Raw genomic sequence first — 26,413 nt, 5'->3', positions numbered from 1 at the left:
AACACTTGTTTACCTCACAAAAATGCTTTTTTTTTTTTTTTTTTTTTTGACTTCTCCTTCTAGAAGATGGGGACACACGTGCCAAAAAGGCAGACGCATGGGAGGAATGTCTGGCAGACCCAGAGGGTGGTCCATTCACTGCCCAAACTGAGAACCTTCTGAAAACACACAGCAGTTTGGGTCAGCCTTGAAAACTCCAGGGCAAAACCAGAAGGACAGAGGAGCCCCATGTCCACATAATTATCTAGATTGGAAAATACCTACATCCATTAGCCTGACCTACAGAGCCCCAACACTAAACTATGTTCTTTAGTGCCACATCCACACATCTCTTAAATTCCTCCAGAGGAGTCTCTGCAGTCACTGAAGTGACTTCTCTGGAATCACTTCTCTGGACATCTAGTTCCGGTGCTTGACCATCCTTTCTGTGAAGAAATTCTTCCTAAAATCCAATGTAAACATCTCCTGGTGCAACTTGAGACCATTTCTTTGCATCCTATCATTCATCACCAGAGAAAAGAGCCCAACATCCTTACCACTGCAATTTACAAGTTCTGTAGGTCCACAAGGAGTTGTACAGATTGGTCTGATTAGGCTCTTAAAGCAAAATCTTCAGCCCTGGCTTAAGGTGTATCTAATAAACATCCAAATAACTATTCCTAAGGTCCTTTAAGGCTGAGAAGTGGCATGCAGCACTTAACCAGAAATAACCAGCATTACACTGGCGTCCTTACTGTTGGACTGGCCACCAAATGTGTCCCGAAGCCACAAAGAAGACCCTTTCCCATACCGCAGGCTGAGCATCCTGTGCAACCCTAAGGCTCCAGCAAGCAGTCAAGAACATGAAGGCAGGTAGCTACAGGCATTTGCAGATGAATCTTCAGCACCTTACCAATTCGAGCTGTGTGTCCTCATCCTACTGGCTGGCAAGTGCTCTCAGAAGCAGAGAGCATACCAATGAAAAACACTTTTCTAAGCTGACAGAAAAAGGTTTATAGATGTCACATTTTGGTAGTGTTCTGCTTTGGGGATGACTGATAATATGTTTTAAGAATGATCCAGTTTTACTAGAAATCTAAAGGCTATTGTATTTCTCACTCCTGAGTGTCTGCTAAAATAGCACTTTCACAGAATTAAATAGATTTGAGAGTAAGGTCCATTAGCACAAGGAAGGCCAAGATAAGACTTGCTCTGTAGCTGGCAGAAACTCCTTAGTGAGATCTTACAAAAGGCCTTATAAAGAGCTAGTAGAGAAAAATCATGGAATGACACTCTAAGCAGAGAGGTAAATGTTTGCCAGATTAACTGTAAAATGAAACTGCTTGACTTCAAATAGATGTTCTGAATAACCATGAATAACACCAGTCTAAACAGTGAACTTCTTTAACATGAAATACAAAATCCTGTGTGTGCTGTCACAGGACTGCCTAGAAAATTCTTCTTTCAGTTTTAAATAAGCTAGGAGTAAGATTTCTCCAAGTCCAAAGCTACTTACCAAACAGACAATAAAAGAAAGGGATTCAGTATCTACACGATGATTCAGTGGCTAATTAAACGTCTCTTCCAATGTGTAAATTGACCCAGAATTATATGCTGACCAATCATAAATTTCTCACTGATGCAAAACTAAAGCAACTTTGGAAACAGCAAAATTAATAATTTCATCTGTCAAATTCTACCTGTATTTTTAGATGGCTTGCAGAATCAACAGAACTGGTAAGCCTAAATAGGCTAGAGTTTCAGAGCCCAAAAATTAGAAAAACAAGAGCAACAAGAACAACATGCTGAACAACATGCATTAAGCCAGGAGTGCAGTACAAGTAGCTACAGCTGAAATCAGCCCTGGGGAAACACCACAGAGGATCAACTCCATTCCTGACTAGGGGTCAGTGTGAGAAGCTGTGTACTATTTTCCTTCCAGTTGTTCTGCAGAGGTGGTATGAAGTAAAGATCTGCCAAAGCAATAATATTTCAGACCCTACTTGTTCATGTGACTGAAGTTTCCTTCTTATTTAATCAAGAGAATATTGTGGGAGTTTTTGTCAATAGTATTAAAATATTTCTCTGTTTTTCCTGGTGACTAGTGACTCTGAGCTAAACGTGCATCACATGCAAGTGCTTCCCCACATTAGCAATGAAACAACAATACTGATGATAAAGAGGTAAAGTACAAAAGATTCCATTGCTGAAAGTGAGATCTGATCAATTTATAACTGTTACTTCATTTTGAGTCAACATAAATAGGAATCTCCAAATTTTCAAATGGAATGCACCCTGAGAACTCACTAGGAATGTCAACCACTGCCATTGAACCAGCCTGATGCATTAGTTTCATAAAAATAAGGTTAAATGTCCTATTAATTTTATGTCTTTATTGCTCTCTATTTTAAACATGTTAATAAAAATATTAACAGTAAAAATAAGTTTTGTTTCTTATATATATTAACTATATTAAATATTTTATGAGGGTCATTCCACAAGTAATGCTTCATATTTTATTTTGTTGGCCCACAACATCAAAGGTGGATATCAGTGGTATGGCAGTAGGGGCTGAACTTTCCTGCCAATATTTCATTCCATCTTGTTGCTGTGTGACAGATGGCAACAGAGAGGCAGTCTGACAGAATGGCGTCTGACATGGAAGCATGTATGAAAGAAAGTTGCGGAATTGAAGTCTTCCATGCAGAAAAAGTTGCACTCATTGACATCCATTGATGTTCATTGAATGTTTATGAACACCAAACAGTGGATGTGAGCACAGTGAGGTGTAGGGTGGTGCGTTTCAGCAGTGGTGATAGCAGATGTGGGTCACCGCTGATGCAGGTTTTGGCAAACACTGCATGCAAGCTCATGTTCATCACTGGCAAAAATGTGTAGCTAATTGTGGTGACTATGTCGAAAAATAGAGTTTTGTAGCTGAGAATTTGGTCCATCAAAAACAGTTACTGTGCTCACTGTAGCTGTTGCAGTTTCCATAAAAATAAATAGGAAGCATTACTTTTGGAGCAACCAACATGCATGCGGCCCAACACAATTCCTCTTCACACAGTGCAGCCCAGGCAAGCCAAAAGGTCAGACACACATGACTTAGCTGACCATGATTTGAAAGAAAGTACAGGCTGTACAACAACAAAATTGCATCACATTACATGCCAAAGGAAACCAAAGGATTTTCTGAGAACGGTGTAAAGATTTAGCTCCAGACTAATGTGAAAAATTTTGCCAAGGCATAAAGCCAACTTCTGACTGAAAGAAGAATATCAGATTAAATGCCAAATTTTGAAGAGGTGTTAAATTGCTTTTCACCATATTGATTTTAGAGCATGTAAGGGAAGCCAAATTAAGTAAATTTCAGAGTTGCATTTACTCTGCTGAAGAATAAAAAGTGTTCGGTTATTGAACCAAAAAATCTTTTTAATTAAAATGTCCACAATCAAAAATCAAAGCATGTAAAATTTCTTGAAGTTCCATTGCTTGAAAGCAGAACTGACATTCAGAAGTTTCCATGTTCTACAGAATACAAATGAAATTATAGTTTTATTTTGTCTCCAAAAGTTTCAAATCTTTGGTCTGAGTTGAATGCTATGCATTTTAAATTCTTTTGGAATAAGCAAGTGTTTAAATTAAAAATCTTCCTTTGTATCATTTAATCCATGTAATCATTTATGGTATCAACATCTGAAATATGGTTCCTTCAAAAAGTATGCCAGAAGATGGGTCAAAACAGGCAGGATGTGCATCAGCTGCCTATTGTAATTATATCTCATATCCATTTAACTGAGATGATGACAGTCTAGACACTTAGCTAAGTGATTGCCAGAAATAAGGGATGGGAATTCTCTGCAATGGTGACCTAAAGGCTAAGTTGTAGACAACAAAGGAATTATTACCATCTTTTCTAAAATTACTACTTCCTTCTAGAAAACTCTGCCAAGTTCCAAGAAATAAAATACCAAAAGTGGCCTGCTAAGGATACAAGATAGAGGAGGATATCTGAGATAACCATTACATAACACATTTTTTTGTAGGAATTGATTTTGATGGAAAAAGCATAGCTCATTAATCTTCAAACTGACGTGAAGGGCTTGAGAGAACTTTACGTTCATTCATCTGCCCAGAAAAGCCTGTCACAGTGTCTTGAACCTCTTGGTCAGTGCCACAACCACAAAGCCCACAACACTTACCATGCATTACAGCCAAGAGTTCACGGGTTAACATGAGATGTGTACATCAAATAGACTTGCAAAAATTTAGATGTAAATTTTTAAAAGTATTTCTTTTGTCATTCAAGAGCAGTCAGTTTACAAAACTTTAACAAGTTATTCTAAGTTAAGGTTATTCTAGGTTAACCTCTGTCATCAGAGGTTTATAGGAAATGTGGCTGTAAATAGTTAATGAGTATTGTTTGCATATAAGGGAACAACATTTAGAAGACACAATACAGACAGTGTACAGAATATACTTTGCTTCTCAATCTTTTGTTAAATGTTTAAGTTGTAACTTAGATTATTCATTCTCAAGCGTGCCACCAGAGAGCCTAGCTGTGAGTGGGAATAAAAGAATCCAGCCCCCTGGAAGAAACATGACATTTCTTGGCTCTTTTTCAAGACAGAGAAACTCACATAATCTGTTCATAGGTTTTCTGCAGGATTTACAATAACTGCCTATTTGAGAGGCTGTTCAGGCAAATACATTAAACTGGGGGGAAAAAAATCCATTGCATTTTACACAAGCTATGGAATAAATCAAAAAGGATCTATACATTGTTTTGAATTTTCTTGAGGAAATATTGAAAAGTCTTTGAAATTCAATAGATGTGACATATTAGCAAGGTTCAAATATTTCTCTGCAAAAGGCACGGACATTGTAAGAGAACCTGCCGTTTGTTTCTACTGAAGAGAAGTTGCTTTGAAGGAAGGATAGAAACAACCCAAGTATCTTACTGTAAAAGTTTACTCTGGTAAGAAAGCCCGTTCTTACAATTGTCTCTTTAAACCTCATTGCACTCAGTGAATGCCACTGCTACGCTAGGACAAAAACACATTAGCCAAGGGATTTGATCTCAGACAATTAATCATCTTGGTTTATGAAAAAAGACATTTTGTAGTAAATTGAGAGCTTTCAACAGGTAAGTTTTAACCAAGCATTAATAAATCATTTAGCTAATTTACCTAGAGACTTTAGGAAACAAATGTAAAGGAAGAGAATAATCACAACATCATAAAATGGACACTACCAGATTTGCTTCAGAATGGGAGGAAGGCAGAAGACTGGTCACTGGTCACCTCCACTGCCTGTCATCAGGACATTCTGGCAGAGCAACTGGATTCAACTTAGTATCCAGCCAGAGCTGAACAGTTTACAGACCAGCAAAGCAAGAAATTTAAAAACGAAATGCAGATGAAGTGGTGGTTCGAATAAGAACTGTGTGCTAGTGATGAATGTGCAGGAGCTCATAAAGTTCAAGCAATACCTACAAAAGGCTTTCCCAAAACATTCTGCTGATCTCCTGACACAGCAGTTTAAAATTCAAGCAGTTTCTCTCTTCCAAACCCACAGCAGTATTTTACCTAGCAATGCAAATTCAAGTTATTTTATATTGCATGCAGTCTTTCTAAAAGAAATAAATACTACATGTAGGCTGACCATTGTGTAAAAAAATATAAGGATTGTTTTAAGTAGCTCTTGCTTATGAAAAATTAATCAAACAAGATTAGAAAAATCATAAGCCTTCAAGAGTTAAGTCATTTCCCCAGAAAAGCACAGAGTACACTGCCAGCTCTTCCAGATATCTCCAATGAATCACAGCTTCCTAGATCTCAGACCAAAACTCTCTCTCTTCCTCTTGGCTGTGTCATCTGATTTGAAGGCTTTATCTCATCACCACGCTTATTTATTGTGTAAGGTGATAACTCATTTTCTACATTCAGGTTGCAAAGTATTGCAACATTGGAGTTGGTCAAATCTATCACGGTGCCTTCATGCTGTCCTTTTGGTAAAAGCATTTTAAATGCTGTTCACTTTCCTTGGATAATAACAGGAACATAAAGATTTTGCAAATTTTACCCTTTGATAGCTTCAAACTGCTGATAGAGTCTGAGCAAACATTTTTTTTCATAAACATGGGAAATGTTAACATTTTATTTTGACCTGTTACTGTAACAAGACAAGTCTCCTTAGGAATACATCTTACTTTCATTTCAATATAAATGTCAGATGATGGATAAATTGAAATTGATGTTGAGAAGAGATGCGTAAAACCAATTGACTTCCGATTATACTGTTAATAAGTCAGGCAATTTCCTCTGCAGTTATTTCAAGGACAAGGCTGAAATAAGCTTTAATCTTTTTTTACTATAACCAAAACATTTCCTTGACACATTACTGTTTTCAAAAAAATTCCTGAAAAGTAAATAAGGTCAAAGAAGGAAGAGAAAGAACAATTTGTTTTTCCGGAGACATATGCATCTAACAACATGGTTTTGGAAATGAAGTAATGGGAGATTACTGAACATATACTGTAACATTATTAGCTTGCAGGAAAAAAAATGATTCTCACTTGCCAACGCTTCTATTCTGCAAAACAACTTAAAATGCGGAAATACTACTGGAGGCAATAGGAAGAAAGATATAAAAGGCAGATAGAAGTATATTTCTCCTTTCACTTCACCCATCTCCCTTTCTCCCTTTCTCCCTTTCTTTCAGCTCCCCACTCATTTGCAAAAACTGCTTCTCTTTCCTACCTAAGACCTTGTTGTCCTATGGGTAAAGCTTCTGATGACCATCATTTATCATACAGGTTAGCAATTTGTGTGAAACCTAGAATTAACACTATGCATGTGAACAGAGACAAAACTACTCAGATATTCCATCAGATACGGCCTACTAAAGAAGGGAAGCTTTCCAGATTTACATAATAACTAGGATTGCTTCAGGTCTTACTATTTTTCAAGCCAATTATATCTGGGAACTAAAACATTATATGACTATCAAAAAAAGATGTGCACTCCACAATTCAATGCCCAGGAAAAGCCTTTACTGTGAACTCAGTTGAAGACTCATTTACATTTCTTTTTAGCAGTAGTGGAGTACAAAGCTTTTCAGTGCACTTACTATTCCAGCTAAAAAAAAAGCTGAGTGAGATCAGACTAAAAAAGCAACATTCAAATCTGTAGGAACATATAATCAGTGTTGAAAGTGCTGTCTAACTAAACAGCCCAAGAGAAGACAGTTCTCTCCTGCAACTGTCCATAAAACTGGCAACTCCATGAGAAATTACACAGAAATTGCACTTGTATACATTGCAGCGTATCTGATCAGCGATGTATGAAAGAAAGGTTCCAAAGGTTCCTGAGTTTGAGCAGGAATGTACCAGTATTGTGAAAGACAAAAACTCAGTGGATCTCTTGGACTATTTGCAGAGTGCCTATCCTCACTGCCTGAACCCCAACAGAGATGGGAAGGACTCTACTCGACACCAAGAGAATGGGAAGCAGTTTGCACAGTGGCCAACCAGGCTCCATCTCTTCCTCCAACCATTAGCATTTTGGAGTGTGAGATGACATTTCCTCTAGAGAGGACCAATCTGTTCCCTTGGATCAGACATTTGTTCCCCGTCAAAATCATGCAGCACAAGCACAGGCCCTCAGAATCAATACAGTATTTAAAGTGACAAAAATAATTTCAAAGTTACTTTTCTGTAAAAAGAATTAAGTCTGCAGATATGTTTACAGCACATTTACATATAAGTAGGAACTTGAATTTTAAAAATTACTTAAAATATCTTCTCAAAAGAAAAACCAACATATTGTTGAAAAAGTACTTTTTACAGTGGACTGCTCCATTTAAAAAAGAAAAGTCTGTAAACAATCCCAGATCAAATCTACTCCAACTAACTAGGCCTGTAAGAAAATGTTGTCAAAATACTGCATTAAGCTTCATAAATTATTTTTGGACAGGCTTTGCATTAAGTACAATTAAACATATGCAATGGAAAACTTGTCCCACTGCAGATATTCTGTAAGGCTTAAGATAGTTAGAAAATATCTATGATAGTATAAAAGAACCTTAAATCTCACCACAATGTTCAAAATTAGTATTTCAAGTTAGACAATGCTGCACACGAGAACCAGAAACCACATTGAATTTCCTGGGATAAGCAGGGGACCAAAATAAAACAAACCACTTGATTCTCATTCAATCCTATTTCTAATTCTGATTTAACTCTTTACAACTATGAAGCCTTTCTCCCTCAGAGCTCCCACTATGCTGCATCCAACACATCAAGAAAGATAGGCATGGAGGCTCGCAAAGCAGCTGGAAGGCTTTACTATATTCAGGTCATGAAAGCACACTGCTTAATATAAAGCTTCGAGAGACAGACTGCCAGATAGCAATCACCAGTCATGAGGATATTTGGCCAAAGAGAAAACCTTAGAAACACACTGATGCTCCAGCCTTTCCACTCATTCCTTGTAATATGCACCACAATGGAAGTCTCCAATGGTACATTCAGCAAAATTGCCAAGGTGGTGCAGTTCTCCACCAGTTTGCTCATCTGCCTGAAACACCTTACATCTGCAACATGAGCTGAACCCATGCTCCATATCCATGGCCCAGAGTCACCTGCAACCTTCAGAAATCCCTCAGGGCTCTCGGACACAAAAGTCCTGTCACAGCCTTCAAATGTCTTGCTACAAAGAGATGCATGTGGTGCCAGTAAACTTGGGTGCTGTCTGAGCAGCCAGAAAAAAAAAAAAATACATTTCTGCTCTCTTTGGTATGCCCAAAGGAGAACAGAACTGGGTTATACATGTGAGAAGGCAGCAAAGGCAGAGATGCCAGATAAATTCCAACATCTATCACCTACAGAGCTGCCACCACCACCTCAGGTGCTGCACCTCCAAATTCTCTCAGAGGAGGTCATGTGAGTCCTGTCAAATAGAACACCCACTGCCCACCTAACCCATCTCACAAGAAATTCTGGCAGTCATTTCAGAAGAATCAAATATGGACCCCATCTTCAAAACGTTATCATTCCCTCTGCTGCTTGGAAAGACTGTGTAGACTTCACTGTACTGAAAGTAACATCACACGTCAGCTCAAGGCTAGAAGGAGGTGGCCTTCAGTTTTTAATAAAGTATTATATTTAGTTGTTCTCCCCTGTAATTTTCTCATACCCTGCTACAAGAAGCATGGAAAGAGTAAACAGATGTATAAGATTTTTGATGATGCTTTGTCTGTTTGTTTTAGTTAGAGGGTGTTGGTTTTTTGTTGTTGTTGTTTTTGTTTTTTTTTTTCTTAAACACATGGCAGCAGTTTGTTTTCTATTCTTAGTAACCATCTGAGGCAAAAAGGGCCCATGAAAGAATTGAAGTCCGCAGATGAACTTCCTTTCCGCCGGGATTTTTCTCAGCCATCTCCCCTCCAGCCACTCATGCCAAAATCCCATGCTTTATAGGGGCATCTGTTCTATTCTCTCCAGGCCAAAAAAGGAGACTTTTCAAACCCTTACTACACTTGAGGAAATGTATAGCTCAATGAGCCTAATGTGATTTTCCCATGTACACAGAGCCTGAAGAGCAGTTTTACAACTGCCACCAAAAGGGAAAGTCTCCCCCTCTGCCCTCCCAGTTTCCTTCCTCCAGTCACACACTCCCAACTCACTCCTATATCTTTTCCTCCTACTGCTCTCCATCTAACTAATTTTTAGCATATGATTAGGGAACTGAGGTGTCAGCCATGAATGAAACTCTAAATCAACAACCAATCCAAAATGTTCTTACGGATCCCTATATTGCTCTAAATGTTTCACCCACTCTTCTTTTAACAACTTGGTATACTTCATATGACAAGAAATAAATTTAAAAATACCCTCTCTTTCTTACTGTAGTGCTACTCCTGGAGACATTATATCACTTTTTATCCAAAATAAACAGAAACTCACAGGATTCGACTAAAGACTGATTAATATTGCTTGATGCAAGAAGCACATCACCCTGAAACTCCACTGCCTGACTGTGATTTATGATCACACACTGGCCCTAACAGCAAAGCTTGGCAACTCTAACTACTGTCAATAGAACAAAGCCATACCAAATCACACTCTGTATACAAACCTCAAATCTAGGTAGCTTTATCCAAGTAAACTATATTCCCTTCAAAACTTGTATTTCACAGTAAAAACCATATGATGCTAGAATTCCATCCAATTAGAAACCTACAAAACAAAGATTTTAATCTGTTTCAAATAAACAGATGTCGTAGTGCATATCCACAGACATCACTGGCATTGCTTTCAGTGAGAAATCAGTACGAATTAGAACAAAGACAAGAAGAGTCTAAGAAAATATGTCCAGGCATTAGTTTCATAAATAAAAGATGGTAAAATTAAGCACAATGTTAGATATATATTTTCTGTATTACAATCAGTGTTTGAAAATTACCTCTAGAGAATAGACACAGATTGTTTTATTATGTTTATAAGCTAAATGCAAACCTGAAAAGCTCCTTTTTTTTTCTCTGCAAGCCAAACACATCTCATAATCAGAGGAACACAAACACTGTAAGAAAATATTTAGTCATAAAAGAGCCTTTTTTTTTTTTTTTAATTTAGATAATTTGGCTGGCTACAATCTCGTTTACGCAGAGTCTTCAAGAAGCCAGAACAGGCCCATCAGAGAAAGCATAGGCAGCTTTTAGCAAAAGAAGTTAATGCTGCGTACTTAGACCAAAGCCAGTGTTAGTTCTCATGCTGTGCAAACGACCTCTGTGGCTCAGCCTGCAAGTGCACAGACTGGCAGCCTGCGCGTAGGATCAGCACACAGCAGCTTGTTCCCTCACAAAAAGGTAAATCACAGCTAAGCTCTGTATCTTGAAGCAAATCAAAAGTATAAGAATACCTTTCTGACACGGCCCAGTTCTCTGGTAAACTCAAGGCTAAGAGGCTTGTTTTGTTTATGAACAAAACTAAGTCAATATTTTCAAATAGATTTTAGTGCAAATCTTAGTTTTACCATTCATAAAATTCAATAGGTAATTACAGCTAGGCAAATGTCCTTAGAGAAAAAAGTAGAAGAATAATGAATTCCCTACATAATTATTTATAGCTGTGTTTTTGAGTGAACACAGTGTAACAGGCACCGAGCCAACATTTAGAGGCAGAAAAAAACCCACAGATTTATAAAACCTTAAATATTTCAGTAAGCATGTCTGTAGCACACAGTCTATTTCACAACCTAATCTGTCTTTGCGATACACAGAAATCCCAACAACTTAGACTTGCCCCTGTGATTAATCATTAGGATTTAAAATAAAACCCTGACAAAGGCAGGTCCAGAAGTGCAAGTACAAAATATGTAATGCTATCAGAACATGCAATTGCTTAAAATAATGTTGCTGGGAAGTGCCACAGTGTTGTCTGCAAAATATTTTGTTTGATGGGTATTTTGAAAAAACCCTTGGGAACAAAATCATTACCATGCATCAGTCATAATGGCAGCAAGTACAGATCAGATCCAATTCAGTCTTTCCTAGCTAACCCCAAGAACAAGCTGCTTATCACTCCAAACCTCAGAAAAGATGGTGAAAACACAATGTTCTTTAGCTCCCTAAAGACAACTGATTAAAGTTAGATAGAAGTCAATTATAACATAGTGTTTCTCCTTCCTGAATACACTACTTAATTGCTAATATGAATTCATAACATAGGAAAAAAAAATTCTTCCTTCTCCAGCTTTGTTGAAAAGCTAAGAAGGAGCTGCTCACAAATGGAAGGATGTCCAAGCTGTTATTTCTTAATGCTCCAACATTGTAAGTAATACTCGAGACAAAATTGAAACAAACAATTCTAAAAGAAAGAAAAACAAAACACATATATTAATATGATCCTAAGCATCCTCCTAAAACATTATAGGTTTTCAGAATCATAAGCGAAAAACAGAAATAAAAATCCATATCAACAGATAAAGTTCACAGTACAGATGAGATTTAACTGCACTGAAAAGAACTGCTTTAAAATTTTGATTTTATATACATGTGTAAAATTGTTCTTGCTTCAGCTTAATGCTTCTTTTATATGTACCGGTAACAACACTGGATAAATGGCTCTGCTCTTTTTCATTACTCTGAAAAACAAATTTCAATGGAAAAGATCATTGTGCACAGGGTCGTGCAGAGTGCATTTCATCCTCCTTATACAACAGCAGCAATTTTCAAGCAATTTGAATAAAATATTGCTTTCTTCTCTCTCATTCAAATAAAACTAAGTTGGCACTGTTCTTACTACTGTAGCACTTGGTATGCAGTGCAGGAAACATGTCAGGAACATACCAGAGCCAGAGGTGCATGTGTCCTTAAGGAGACGGTAAAACACAAACACAATAAAGTTTTGGCAGTGCAAGTAATAGACACTGACTGCCTACTCCTACTGTAACTTTAGTTCAAATGGCCAGCACCCACATGGATTGAAATGACTGAATCCTGTTTCCAACTTGCTCTTGCACAGTATTTCCAGTGCATTGCTCTTATGCATTTTTTCAGGACTAGAACATATTTTCTCTTACAAAGCACCACTTCCCAGCAGTGCTTACAGCAAGAACCTGCTCGCCTTTCCCAGCTCACCCAGTGAAAGGCCAGGTCAGCTGCAGATGACTCAAAAGGACTTTACAGACATTCTTTCTTGTTTATAGTTAGATTTCAGCAATAAATGACCAGGACAACTCCAGGAATCACTCTTGCGCATAGATGGGAGTATTTGTAGATGTGCATATGAAAACTGCAGGATAAATTCAAAAGTAAATATGAAAGGAAGTGAGATGAAAGGAAAGAAGTCAGGTTGCATGCATCTCATGTGCAGATCACATTTACTGTCAACAAACCTAAAAACAGCTCACCAAGCTAAAACTGACTTTCCAGTTTTGAGGTAATAATAAAACAAAATAAATCCTATTATTGGTTGTACTGGTTTTGGATTAATTTGTCCATTCTACTTATCTGCTGCACTCATACACTTCATCAAAGTCTTGGACTCATTTTTTCTGCTGTAAATAAAAGGTTATGGCAGAACAATTAAGTTCATTTATATACTGTAAAATACTCTCCAAGAGAGAAATGAAGAGAAGGCAATATGCAGCAATGAGGGAAGGGTAGAGCAGCTGAGCCAGCAGAAAGCAACTGCACCTACTCTGCTTAATGTATGGGTCATATCTTCATTAGCATAAGAGAGAGTAAGCAGTCCCAGGAGGACCGGGACAGGTAAGCCTGCTGAAGATGCAGTCTAAGGTCTGAAATAAACCTCCTTGCACCAACTGTGAAGATGCACTTTTATGTATCTGGTACAACTCAAATTCCACCTGTGCATGATTTGCTAGGAATGTTGCATGATTTTTATCTTTTAGTTTGGGACAACACTACAATACGTATTTATCCATTATCATCCCTTCAGTATATTCACTGATAATATCGTATCAAAACTGAGTTTGCTTCAGCAATCTCTTAAATCTCTGATTTTTCCCTGCAGCTCAATTCCCCACCCCTCCCCCTTCACTCATTTTTATTGTATTACTTGTGTAACTACTAAAATTGGATTTAGAGAATGATATAAAACTCTTTGTAAAAATCTGCACTTGAGGTATTTGTAGTCTATGTTCCCTTCACAGCCCCGGAAATTATACAGACTCCTTTAGACTATAGCTCACCAACCCTGATTTATAAGTCCATTTTTCAAGATTTTAATGGATCATTCCCCACATGCTATAATCAGATAGATCTTCACTGACTATGGTAATCCAACTCAACATCTACGTGGACTTTGAAGATCTATCTTCCTTGCCCTGCTCCTATGAATGATACCAAGAAGAGATACTTAGGAGTAATTTCAGGCCTCATTTAAGTAGACAAGAAAGTCAAAGAGCTGTGCATAGCTGGTGTAAAATAAACACTCTTACTCTGCTAAAAATGTTCCAAGCTGAGCTCAGTATCCACGAGGAGCTAAGAAAAACAGCAAAACAGATACTTTACAGAGAATTCTTGGGACAGGGAGATCTGTTGCAACTCCCAAACACTACTTTGTCTTTTTCAGAGTATTTTTTTTAACAGGACAAAATGCCATAAATCAGTGATTTATTGATCCAGGGTTTCATTTTCATCTTGTCCACTGCCACTGACAAACTCTTATGATCAAGTAGTATTTCACACCTATATCTGACAGGCCTCTCTCTTTCAAATCCATGGCCTATCACAAAACCTGCTAGCATGATCACAACAGGACAAAGCAGAACACTTCTTGCAAACAGAGGATGCATACTGAAACAACTAATGCAATAGCAATGGAGTCACTGGATGGTTTGAAACTGAGACACTTGCAAGACAAGATGGATGAGAGAGAGGTCGGGCATTTCCTTATAGTAAAGCCAAAAACTCTGCAATTAAAACTCCTGAGTTCCAGAAACGCTTAAAAAAAAAAAAAGTTGACAAGTCTACATTTGTAATGTCACAACTTAAATCTGTAGAACACAAACAAGTGTATTTCTGGCTCTTTGGATAGGTGCAGTTGTGGTACAGCTCTAAGCACCCTTCGTGCTCTCTGGGCTGTCCACTACCATAAGCATATAGAATTTTGCTCTCTTAGGTCTGTAGCCAAAGATCCTTCAACATGTTCTTCATTACCCCTGTTGTTCATTAAAGGCAAACTGCTGATCAAGTTAATCAAGTTGTTCAAACACCCACCCATGTCTAGAACACCCATGAGGCTCCATATAACAAGGGGTCTCAAATACACGTGCACAGGAACAGGCTATGGAACCCTGCAGTACCCCTTCAGCTTTTCCTGGCCTTTCAGCACCTGTTTGATGGGCACAATGCTGCCAGGAGTTTCCCCTCCAAACCATGCCTTTAAATAACAATGGGAGGAAAGCGTAGCAGTGAGTGCTGTTTGCACAGCACTATTTTAAGCGGGAAATCCCCAGGACTAGTAGGTTTTGATACTTTCTCTCAAATGTTGCCACTTTAGGCACTGCCATGAGACTCCACCTCCTGTTTCAGCTTCAATCACTTGATAGCACTACAGAAAAAAATAATGAAAACTATTATACATGGAAACGAATAAGAAATGAAAAAGTACTTTTCTTAGCCAAGATCAAAACAATAGCAACCAAATATTTTTCCCTGTCTTGACAGACAAATTGTACTAATCCTCAGGCTACAATATCACTCTTTGATTTGACAATGTATAAAAGACAATTATTTGAACATTAACACCAAGTCCTCCACACATAAAAGCTGAATAACACGATACCACGTACCTGGCGTACAAAACTATTAGAGGTAGTGTCAGAAGATGTACTCCCATCTGATCCTTTAAACCGATTTTTTCTTCTTGCCCCTTTACCATAAGACTGTTAAAAGAAAAAAGAAAAACAGATTAGGGATACAATGTTAGCTTATGTTGCACAGACAACTCTCAGCGCAAGCTTTACCATTGACTACTAGGCCAGCAGAGCTTCAAATAGTCAGCTTTGTGCCAGCTGATAAACAGTGCTCAGTAAGTAACTGATGGGGCTACATGCATATGTGCTCACTAACAAAGCTAGATTTGGCCAATTGAGCTTTGGATGTTTATTTTTTCACGTTCAGGTTTAGAGAAGCATTTATAAACTTGTATAGTTGTACTATTCACACAAGTCAAATTGACTAAGAAGTACAGTTTGTTTTGCAGCTCGCCTAAACACCCAAGCTAAGATGGGCAATAACGGGTCAGCCTCCAGAACATCACAGCTGTGAGTCAAGTCAGCTGAGGGAACAGCAGTGACCAATAGCTTCTCGATTTAGAAGATATGAACTGAAGATAAACATAAAAACAATGACAACTTAAAAAAACAGAAAGTTAAATTAAGGAAAAGTAGGATAATAGATGAAGAAGAACTGGATATGAAACTGGAAGGATATGTATAACTAAGAAAGCATTGTTTCAATCTATCAAAAAGACAAAAGGAGAAAGAAGTAAAAGTGATTAAACTAAGTTTTAGAAATACAGCAAATGACCACCTTCAAAAAAAAAAAAAAAAAAAAAAAAAAAATTTTTTTTTTTGTGAAATGAAAAAAAACAACCAAAAAAAAATTAAAAAAAAAAAAAAAGTAAAAAATAATAATAATAAAAAAAAACCACGTGCAAGTTCCAAACCATGCTATTTGCAACCACTTTTTGGAGAATGACAGTAAACTATGTTGTGACCACCTCAAACATTTCCAGATAAAACAGAGTCTTGCAGATTTGTTCTGCACAACCACATTAGAATACAGCCCTTTATATCTAGTCATATTTCTAAAGTTCATCTAAACTTGCAACGAAACCATGTCTTGACAACTTCAAATATTATTTTCCTTGAGACTGATAAATGTACTTTTTTGTCACTCATCACTCTGCTTTAAAGGTCACTTTACTAATCTATCTCTCTGGCTCACATCTCCTGTCTTTAAATGCCTCCCACAGGCCCCAGCAATAAGCAGGGTCTTTCTCTGCACTTCCAAGGTCTGCTTTGGCATATGCCCAATTTCAGCTCCCATCTTGCATTCATCACTGAACTTTAAAGGTCCACAATAAGTTAGGGGGGAAAAAAAAGCAAGGCAAAACTACAGCAGCCACTCTCACCTCTATGCTGAATTTTCAGTGATTTGTATCATGTCTTCCCCCAGACTATCTCACTATCCTTTTCCCAAGAGTAAAAACTCCATTACAGAAATTCCACTGATTTATTTACAGCATGCCACTTTAAAAATAATCTTTAAAAAGCCTTGCTAATAGTGTGCTAGTGTACTCATACCCCCTACTACATTACACTAAGTAATTACGTCATTTATTTCATTATTATTTTCTGAAACTCTCAGTCCTTGCATTCACATCATTCCACCATCTTTCGCCATAAGCTGCTATTGGCCCTGAGTTTAGGAACAAAGAGAAAACTATGATCAGTGTATTGGAGAGTGAGCTTGCAAACATGTTACAATGCAGACAGCAAGCCTCAGGATGAAACCCTGCCTGGGTGCACCAAGTGTGTCCCTCCCCGGGTTTGGGCAATGTGCAGAACACCAGAAAGAGCTCTGGGCACAAGTCCCATCAGCTTTCATAGTAGGAAAGGACAGGCTCAGAGGCACAGTTAAAATTTCATGCAGAAATTGCCCAGACGAGGCCCTGGACACCTGCTCTGGGTGTCCCTGCCAGAGCAGGGGTTGGGCCACGTGGATCCTGAGCACCCTGCCAACCTCAGCTCTTCTGGGATTTTGTGAAAACTGAACTGAACAGGAATTGGTGCTAATAACATGTTGCTTAAGGCAGAACTATTAAAAAAAAAAAAAAAGAAAGAAAGAAAGAAAGAAAAGAAAAAGAAAGAAAGCATAGTGCACATCATGGGGATGAAAATATGACTTTCTGATTATTCAAGTAAGTCATGATATATAAATTGAAAAGTGAACCAGGAACGATTTCGCATGGTTGTATTTCTAAAAGGAATCTCTAGCAAAAGAAGAAAATTTTGATCCTACAAAGGATTTTACAGGTCTGTAAGAATAAAGTGTAGACTGGAAGCACTATTGCCAGTAAACTATTGAAGAAATTTTCCAGTTATTGTTATATTAGACAGTTCCTTGTGAATCACCTTTTTTCCACATGATAAGATAGAATATTAAGGTGACACACAATATATACAGATTGTCTTTAACATGCATGATCTTTAAATAAAAACACTTTTTTTTTTTTAATCAAAATTTGCCAGTAGTTAAAAATTGCTATCATTGAAGCAACTACAGTGGCACCGTTACCTGTCAACATTCTGAGCATCTTTTCTCCATTTTTGTGGAAGAATACAAAAATATGCTTACAAAAAATAAAGATTCAAAGTATTCACATAGTAGCTCAAGTGTATGAAGAATCTACATAAAGAAGTAGGCAATTTCATACGTAATATATATATACTATAATGCTATGTAATCCCTGAAAAGATACTAGAACAGTGAACATATATTCTCTTCCACAATCACATTTCTGTATTATAACCAGTTTCTTCAATATTTACTTTACTTATAAAATCATTTATTCAGTTTTATAAGGCAAAAAAAATTACTACAAAAGCAAAATAGACCCAGATTTACAAGGATGAACTGAACAAGACCAGAATAAAAAAACATTGCAAGCAGGGAGACAAACTGCTTCTCTACCTGCATAGCAACAACTAAAAGCCTTCATTTCAGGCAACATCACAGCCCAAATCCACTTCAAATGTGCTCTTATCTTGATTTTTCAGTCACTGGGTTTTTTTTATTGCCTTTTTTTTTTTTTCCCCATGCACAGCAGCCTGCACATTTTTGTTTCAGTCTCATATAAGTGAAAACTGTTGGAGGGCACCAGCTGCATGCCAACTTTGCACACAGGACATGTCGGACAGGATGGCAGGCTGCAGGGAGGGCCCACAGTGCAGCTGCTTTCCTGCATGGACTGATTCTGAGTTAGAGGAAAGGGAGGACAGCTTCAGCATGTGAGAAAAGGCTGATTTGACGGCTGTTCTTGTTATTTTAAAGGACACCAATCTGGGATCACATTTGTCTTCTATGTCTTCCAAGTCTATTCCCACAGCCAGAAATGTTGGAAACTTTGTTCTAAACATGCGATAAGTCTTCCACAAACAAACAGATTTCAAAAAATGATTAAGTGTCTCTGTCATGTGAAGACCCATGAATATTCATCCTGTCCTATTCATTATGCTTTGGTTTTTTAATGTATTTTTTTTTCCTTAAGAGCTTCATGCAAAAACAAGAACTTTGTACCAAAAGAAAAAAAAAAAACACATAATCTACGAGATACATGCAATTCTGGGGGGTAGGGAGGGGGAAATCACAGCGAACCCAATAACAAATATGTTATTGTGATTTCCCTATGAAAATCAGCTGTCTAATCTATGTTCTATTCAACAGTTGGCTGTAATTATGTAGCTAAAAATAAAGGGCTGAATCACGATGTGTGAGCATTGGCCAGCAAAAGCAGTAACCTGGGGCACCTTCCTTAAAAACAGTAGTCCTGCCCACCAGAACCACCCTAAACCCATCCTGTACTGTAACTCAACCCAGCTCATTTTAATACAGCAGGCTCCAGTCTTGACCATAAGTCTGTTTATATAAGAAGTTTGCTGAAGGAAACATTCTCACTGGATTTCAGCATCACTCCTTAGACAAAGATCTGTATACATGAAAGTGTTTACAGGATGAAAACTGTAGCTTGGTTTATTAGTCAGATGTGTGAAGTTCTTTTAAAATCAGTGAAGCTGCCAGAGACAAGAAACACAACCACACACATTTATGTTCTACAGCTTCTTAAAATACCTGGCAGACTATGTGAAGCCCTAAAAAAAACTACCAAAGTCATCTTGTAAAGAGCAGTTCATCAACAGAGACTTAACAAAGCAAAGGACAACTCTGTTTTCCAGCCCTGACGTGCAAGTACATCATGCAACCTTTGTTCAGATCATGTAATCAAACAAAATACGGGAATCATATGAAGCATTACAGGCATAAACAGCAGTTTCCTAGTAATTAACAGTTTCATATACAGATACCTCAAGTTATTGCAAACAGATGAGATTAACACTGCTAAGTGAAACCCTCCCATTTTAATGAGGTTCAGCCTCAAGACGTGAAAGGCATCTATCTGTAAAATTAATCCTCTAACACACAAAACAAGCAGGAGGCATGCTTGATCATTGTATCAAAATCCTATCACCTGGAAGAGGTGATAAAACATTTCAGATTGTCAGCTATCCACAGCCAAGGAACTGATGTTCAGTGAAAGTCCAAAAAAAGCCTTAACCAGCAAGCGCTCCACTGGTATATTATACCAAAGAGAAACAGATATAGTGTAAGCCTGAGCCTTTACTAATTATAACAGATAAAATAGCACCAGCCATCAAGACTGATGCCATGGTTAAACACAAAGATAAATTCAGGAGGCAGAAGCCATGTCTGGAAAGCTTCCCTCTGCTGGACCTACTCAAAGAGTAAAAGAAGGAGCAGAAGAATTACGCATCAAAGTCACTGAAATGGATTTAAGTCTTGAAATAGAAAATGATGTCAGAAAGGAAACAGGGAGAAAAAAACAAACAAAACAAAAACAGAAAACAGAAATTCAGAGCTGGAACAAAGCTTACATGACTTCAAATGAACAAATGACCAGTCAAGGATCAAAAGAATACCAAAAGGTAAAGAAAGAGGCCTTAGTATTGAGCTTCCCAGGACTCCTGAACTCCATCTCACCACTGGAACAGAGGCAAAAGAGCAATGTTGGATATAACAATGTGTCCTGCCTGGCTTTCCTCCCAGAGCTGGGGTTTCAGGTCACCCTACATTTGCCCTGTGACATGCCTTCAGGGAGGAAGCTGCCAACAGAGCACAGACTCACGTTCCCATAGCAGAGAAGAATCCCAAAGTTAGGTGTCAAAACCTGGATTTCTAAAAAAAAAAAAAAAAAACCACCATTTGCAAAGATGACAATACAGAAAAGACCAGGAGTCCCTTGAGAAATCTTATCAAAGTGAGGCTCTCCACGGTCACCAAGTTAAAATGCTGAGGCTGTCAAGTCCATTCAACAGCCCTTCTTTAAAACCTAATACCTAACCAGCGAAACAACAAAACACAAATAAAATTACTTATCCAAACTTGCATACATCATCCCAATACAAATATTTGACAAATGTCACTTTTTCTCTCACTAAAAAGAAACCACTTCTGCCGAGAAATCTTTGGTGCTCCTTTCTGCTGGCCTGCAATAAAGCCTTTTGAGTGCTGCCACCAGAAATAGCCCAGTTCTCACCAGTTGATGCGCATCTGAGCCAGCTCCCTGTACTCCCACACTCCCCCTGGGGCCCCAGGTCAGGGCACCCAGTAGTTTCCACTTCAGCAGACAGCAGGTGGGGGACCTGACCTGCTCTCCTCTTCCCAGAGACTCAGGACATCACGTTGGTCAAACTCTGCTGCCCATCTCTCCACTGCACAACTGACAGCGTCTGCTCCTAACTGAGCTCACAGTATCAGCAGACACTGAGGCCTGTGCCCAAACTCAAGCATGCCTCCCACAGCCTTTAGAATCAGACACTACGTTTGCAGGCCATGCGCCTTCTGCTCCCTATGAGTTTATTTCTTACTGTTACACACAAAAGGGACCTGTCTTTGCAAAAGACTTGCAGGAACAGCAGCTGCCTATGAAAAGCTTCCCTCTGCCCTGCAGGACAGGAAGGCTGATTTGGGTTGCTTTGTGTTATTTTGAAACTCTTCTGTCCTGGCACAGAAAAGAACTGAGAAAAAGAAGCAGAAGAAAAGTAACTGAGACTCCAGAGAAGTCAAGCTTGGAAGCGTACGGGAACTTTTCATCCACAACGGTTCAAAATTATAAACCTAGAGACAAAACAAGACAAAAACAGAGATAGCCTCTAGAAAATGGCTAACTCTCAAAGAAGTCAGGAATGAATGTGCTAAATTGCTTCACAGAGATTTTGCAGTCTAGGAAAATGTTAAGAAAAAAAAGCAAACAGTAACTATAGCCCACAGATGCTGATGATGTGCAACACCTGAGCGGCAAAGAAATGTGTCTGGATGAGACAATCACGCATCTTTACCTGTTACTGGTGAATTTTGGGCAAAGCAAAACAAACCCTAAAAGCAGAGAAGGATTATCAGAAAAATAACAACTGAAAGTTGAAGGGCTTTCTTTAGTCAAAAACTATCAAAATATATTTTTGAGTGCAATGCTGGAAGGAGGTTACCTCATCAAGAGAGAAAATACTGCCTCTTGCCCACGACCATGAAAAGCTCAATGCATTAGTTTGATTTCTTCTCTTCTTTATTTATATATGGTCCTGCTCTCACATCTGGCTTGCAGGGATGCTACCAGAAGAGAGTAAAGCCTTTTATGCCTCTATTGAGAAAGGCTGTTGTGATTGTGCGAGTGAAAAAAGGGATACAAATCGTGTCTGTTTGTCACATATAAGGCATTCTCCTTAGTTAGACAGGAGAGATACACTGCTGCAAACGTTCAGTTGAAGAATAGGTAAGCGCTGCACATCCTGATAAATCAGCTTAGCTGAAATGGAGCAGCAGAGGGCAGTGTGATTAATCCGCAGGGAATATATCGCCAGTCCCTCATCACCACGGGACAGGCGGGATGGAACGGTGCCATGCAGCTGAAAAGACAGCTAGAAATCTGCAGGGCAGGGCCCACAAGTGTACTGATATTCTTGAATCGTCATAACACACACTGCTCCAAAATTCGCGTGAGCATCATTCAAGGTCAATACAGAATGAGACCTGAGGCCACCCATCCCAACCCCACGCTGCACCCTGAGCACTGGGCAGCCCCTGTCCATGCCAAGTGCCACCTCAGCAGCCTTTGGGCCGGGAGGGGTACTGAATAGTACCGGGCCACAGAGGAAATCTAAATGCGAGTGAAGGAGCTGGAGAAAACAATTAAGAAGGGAACTGTTTTCATTTCAAATGTGTCAGGCTGTTAGAGCCTGCACTGCAAGATGATAGATAAGAAGGCAAGGAAGAGAACAGGAGGAAAATGATAATGGGGAATAGGGAAGAATTCATCCAGGGCACGATGCCTCCTCCCTCCACAAGGCAGCGTGTTGTTGCCTGCTAAGAGGCTTCATCATATTGTCTTAGAAATATCCCACGTAATTCACTGACCTGAGTGCAAAGGCTGTACTTATAGCATAACCTGGGAAGTTGTGGAATGAGAAAACAGAAATTACATCTGGTGATTCCTGGGAATTGATGGACTTTGAATCAGGATCAGTAAAAAAAAAATTAAATGAGGGGGAAAAAAAAGAGAAGAAGGACTGAGAACTACCACGAAAGGCATTAATATGCCCTGTTGCAATAGGCTACATACAAATTGCCAGCACCTGCATTAATTAAAATGATTCATTTACATATTTGGGTTCAGATTTCTAGGTCTGAGAGGTTTTTGAAAGAAATATTTTAAGATGGTAATGAAGTTGATTTTTCAAAAATCAGATACTGGTTATCAACCACTGATCCCGTTCAACAGTTTGCTTGTTTTATGATTTCTGAAAATCAGATACTGAATTTATTACAACAGGGTGACACCTAAAACTGCTACTTTGCAGTGACACAGACACAAGCACAGTGAACAGTGTCACTACCAGCACATGCACACACCTGGACAAACCAGTTAGCAAAAAGCACAACACAAACCCTGCCTCAACTAGGATCACAGTGAGCACCCAGAACTACGTACTTAAGTAAAAGAGACCTAAAAGGCACAATGTTCTAGGTAATACAGAAACATGAACACTTTCCCCCACTGCAAAGAACTTCCCAGGGAGATCATGGTACAGTTACCAGGATCAACACCTGCAGGGATTTTATTCCCTTTACAGATCTTGTTAGAAAAACACACTATAGAAATAAGAAATAGATTATATGCAGGGACTATCTAGGAACAGTTCATGTATTTAATCATCTTTTAAGAGAAACTGCTTCCAGAGTGTTAACTGCATTCACACCTCTGCCAAGCAGTGATGAGTTTGGCCAAAAATTGATGGCCAGGCACAATCCAAGGCATCGACCGCGATGTACAGCCAGATTAAAAGAAACACTCAGCTTTGCAAAAGTAAAATTCTTGGGTAAGAGAAATCCTGAGGCTTGATACAAATATACAGAGGCTCTTCAATTATATTTTGCTTAACTATAATTACCAGAAGTAGCACTTCAGAGAGAATACTTTGAGAAGTGATATCACTCCATAAGCTCGCATGGCTCTTTCCTTCCTGACACATTACTTGGCATGAAATTTTTCTAGGATTGATACATAAGCGCCTCAGCGAAAAAGATAGTGGTGGGCACAGCTGGAGGAACTGTCAGCAACCTACTTGATCATTCACTCACTCTCATTAAGCTTCTCCTTCTCACTGTGTTTTCTAAAGCAGGAAGATCTTACCATATTGATTTTCTGGAAATCGTGTTAATGGAGCAAAAACCCAGATCAGAATAATTGCCTCTCAATGCAGAGCATGCTAAGGAATGAGGTGAACATTATTATTCAGCCAAAGGGTTTATGTAGGTCTAGGGTATATATACATATATATATGTTTGTGTATATATATATATATATATATATATATACGTATATCTATGAAGAAGACACGATTCTTGTCTTGACTGACAGAGTCTGGTTCTGAAAACTGAAAATTATTCACTCAACCAAAAAGCTGTGTCACCACTGTCTTAAAAATTGGCTTTTTGGCTTCAGGTGTTCAGAAACCAATTCTATAAAATAGAAGTATTTACCTGAATCACACATAATGTATGTGTTGGCAAGCTATCCTCCTCCCTAAACAGAGGTTCTTTATAACTAGTGAAAAGGCAATGGAGAGTGAAAATCAGCTTTACGATCAGTGTTTGACCCGATTTGACTGTCACCGATTCTGCACTTAGGGCTGAAAAGATACAAAAACGAGTTCCTTTGCCACTGCTTCTGGAGAGGCTGGCAAAGCATACAGCCCTACCAAAATGTGCTCAGAGACCGCAGACAAATCCACAGCCAAAGAGACACTTGTTCAGCCCCATCTCAGCTGCGTTTCAGTGCCGGGCTTTGCTCTGCTGTCACCGCTCCCAGAACCCACGGAGCAATTAGCGACTCCTGTGCCAGACAGGCAGCGTCTTCCCGTGGCAATCCGGCGCTCCTGCGATGGCACCAAACCACCTCAGAGGACTTAAAGCGTCAGGAAAAGCTTCGGCGGTAGCAAATGAAACCGCCACCCCAAAAGGAAAAAAACTCCGAGCTCGAGCAAGCATGTTTGCAATTTAAAACGCACGCAATCGGATTTTACCACCCTTTGAGTGGGTTTAAAAATAGCACCGAAAGTCTTTGTAGCCAACTATTGCAAACTCGAAGGCGTTATGCAACGCTCCTCAATTAAACAGGAACCACCTTTCGGAACGCAGCCCTCTCCCCGCGGCGCCCGACCACCTGAGCGCTCGGACAGCCCCGAGGCGGCCGCGCCGCCGCTGCCGGAGCTCCCATCGGCGCCTCGGAACCCGCTCGGCCCCTCCGCTCCCACCCGGCTGGCACCAACAGGTTACCGCGGCGGGGAGCCCGGCCGGGACCTGTCACTGACAGCGCGCCGAGCGCGGGCGCAACGCGTGCCGCCCGCCCTCCCACCGGAGAGCCGCCGGCTTCTCCCGGCTCGCGCATCCCGGGGGCCGGCGGCGCTCCGGGTGCCAAACTTTTCCGAGCGCGGAGCCTGCGCCGAGGGCCGCGCCCCGGCCCCTCCCCTCCGCCCCTCCCGGCTCCCGAGCCCCGGCGGTGCCGCCGGGCCCCGCCGCCCCCGCCCTACCTGCGCTGCCGCCGCGGGCAGGGGGTTGTCCAGCAGCTCCATCGGCACCTCCTGCGCCGGGCTGGGAGGCGATTTGGCCATGTCGCTCTGGACCATTGGCGTGAAGCCGGGCAGAGCCGAGCCCCGCGGCGGGGCAGAAGCGGGCAGAGCCGAGGCGGGGCGGCGCGGCGCCCCTCAGCGCCCGGCCATGCCGGGGAGCGGGCGGAAGGGCCGAGGCGGGCTGGCGGCGGCGCGGCCCTGCCTGCTGCCGGCGAGGAGCGCGCGGCGCGGCGCCGGGGGACGGGGCACTGCCGGCGGCGGGCGCGGGGGGAGGGCAGGGGGCGGCGCGTGGGGATGAAGGAAAGTGACAGCGAGCATCTCCCTCCCGGCAGCTACCGGGCGGCGGGAGCGGGGCAGCGCCGCCCTCCTCGCGTCCCTCCCCCGCGGCCTCCCCGCCGGGGAGCAAGAGAGAAAGTTGGGGCGGGAGGGAGGCGCGGTAGGCCCGTGCCCGAGCCCCGCTGAGAACAGAGGGGGCGCGGGTGGAGCCGGGCTCTGTGTGAGAAAGGCGCTGCCCGCCACGCCCTGCCCTGCCGGTCCCGCGTGCATCGCCGGCTGGATGAGGTGGTGAACGTCTCTGAGCTTCTCCACCGCAAAGTTCTGTGTTTGTAGCGTTTCACTGCACCTCTTGGTGCTGGCTGCGAGCACAGCAGCAAGGGCTGAGGGATTCCCAGCTGTCAGGTGGGATGGAGCTCACTGCCTGGTTGTGTATAACGATGACAGGGAGACGTTCACTGGTTTCTGAAGAATCTGTTTATAACTTGGCTCAGGAGGAACACACTGCTCCCCTGAGGTGATGGCTGGCCTAATGGATGAGGCATCTGAGCACATAGGCACACGATGGACAGAGTGGAGTAGAGCATGTACTCTACAGAACGACTTGCTGCCTCTCCATGCCTTTCTTGGGCCAGGCCTGTCTGCGTGCCAGGCAGCACAGAGAGAAGGTTCTGCTTCTGAAATCACTTTGTGTTTATGAG

The 26,413-nt window shown here is 40.5% G+C and overlaps 1 protein-coding gene across 3 annotated transcripts in view; it reads right to left on the bottom strand.

Moving 5' to 3' along the window:
- Positions 1-25,529, bottom strand: part of CACNB2 (calcium voltage-gated channel auxiliary subunit beta 2) — a 230,313-nt gene extending 204,784 nt beyond the window's left edge. For all 3 annotated transcript variants that reach the window (XM_042888062.1, XM_042888068.1, XM_042888067.1), the window contains exons 1-2: positions 25,401-25,529; positions 15,303-15,395 (exon numbers count right to left, since the gene is read on the bottom strand). In XM_042888062.1, coding sequence (XP_042743996.1) covers positions 15,303-15,395; positions 25,401-25,496 — 189 coding nt within the window. In that variant the 5' untranslated portion in view covers positions 25,497-25,529. The remainder of the gene's footprint in view (positions 1-15,302; positions 15,396-25,400) is intronic.
- Positions 25,530-26,413: the final 884 nt, after the last annotated feature.

Source organism: Lagopus leucura, unplaced genomic scaffold, assembly GCF_019238085.1.
Source record: "Lagopus leucura isolate 7727_CA_CO unplaced genomic scaffold, USGS_WTPT01 Super-Scaffold_100157, whole genome shotgun sequence".
Classification (NCBI taxonomy): domain Eukaryota; kingdom Metazoa; phylum Chordata; class Aves; order Galliformes; family Phasianidae; genus Lagopus; species Lagopus leucura.
Note: the sequence above shows the minus strand (reverse complement) of the source record. Positions and strands in the feature narration are given on the sequence as shown.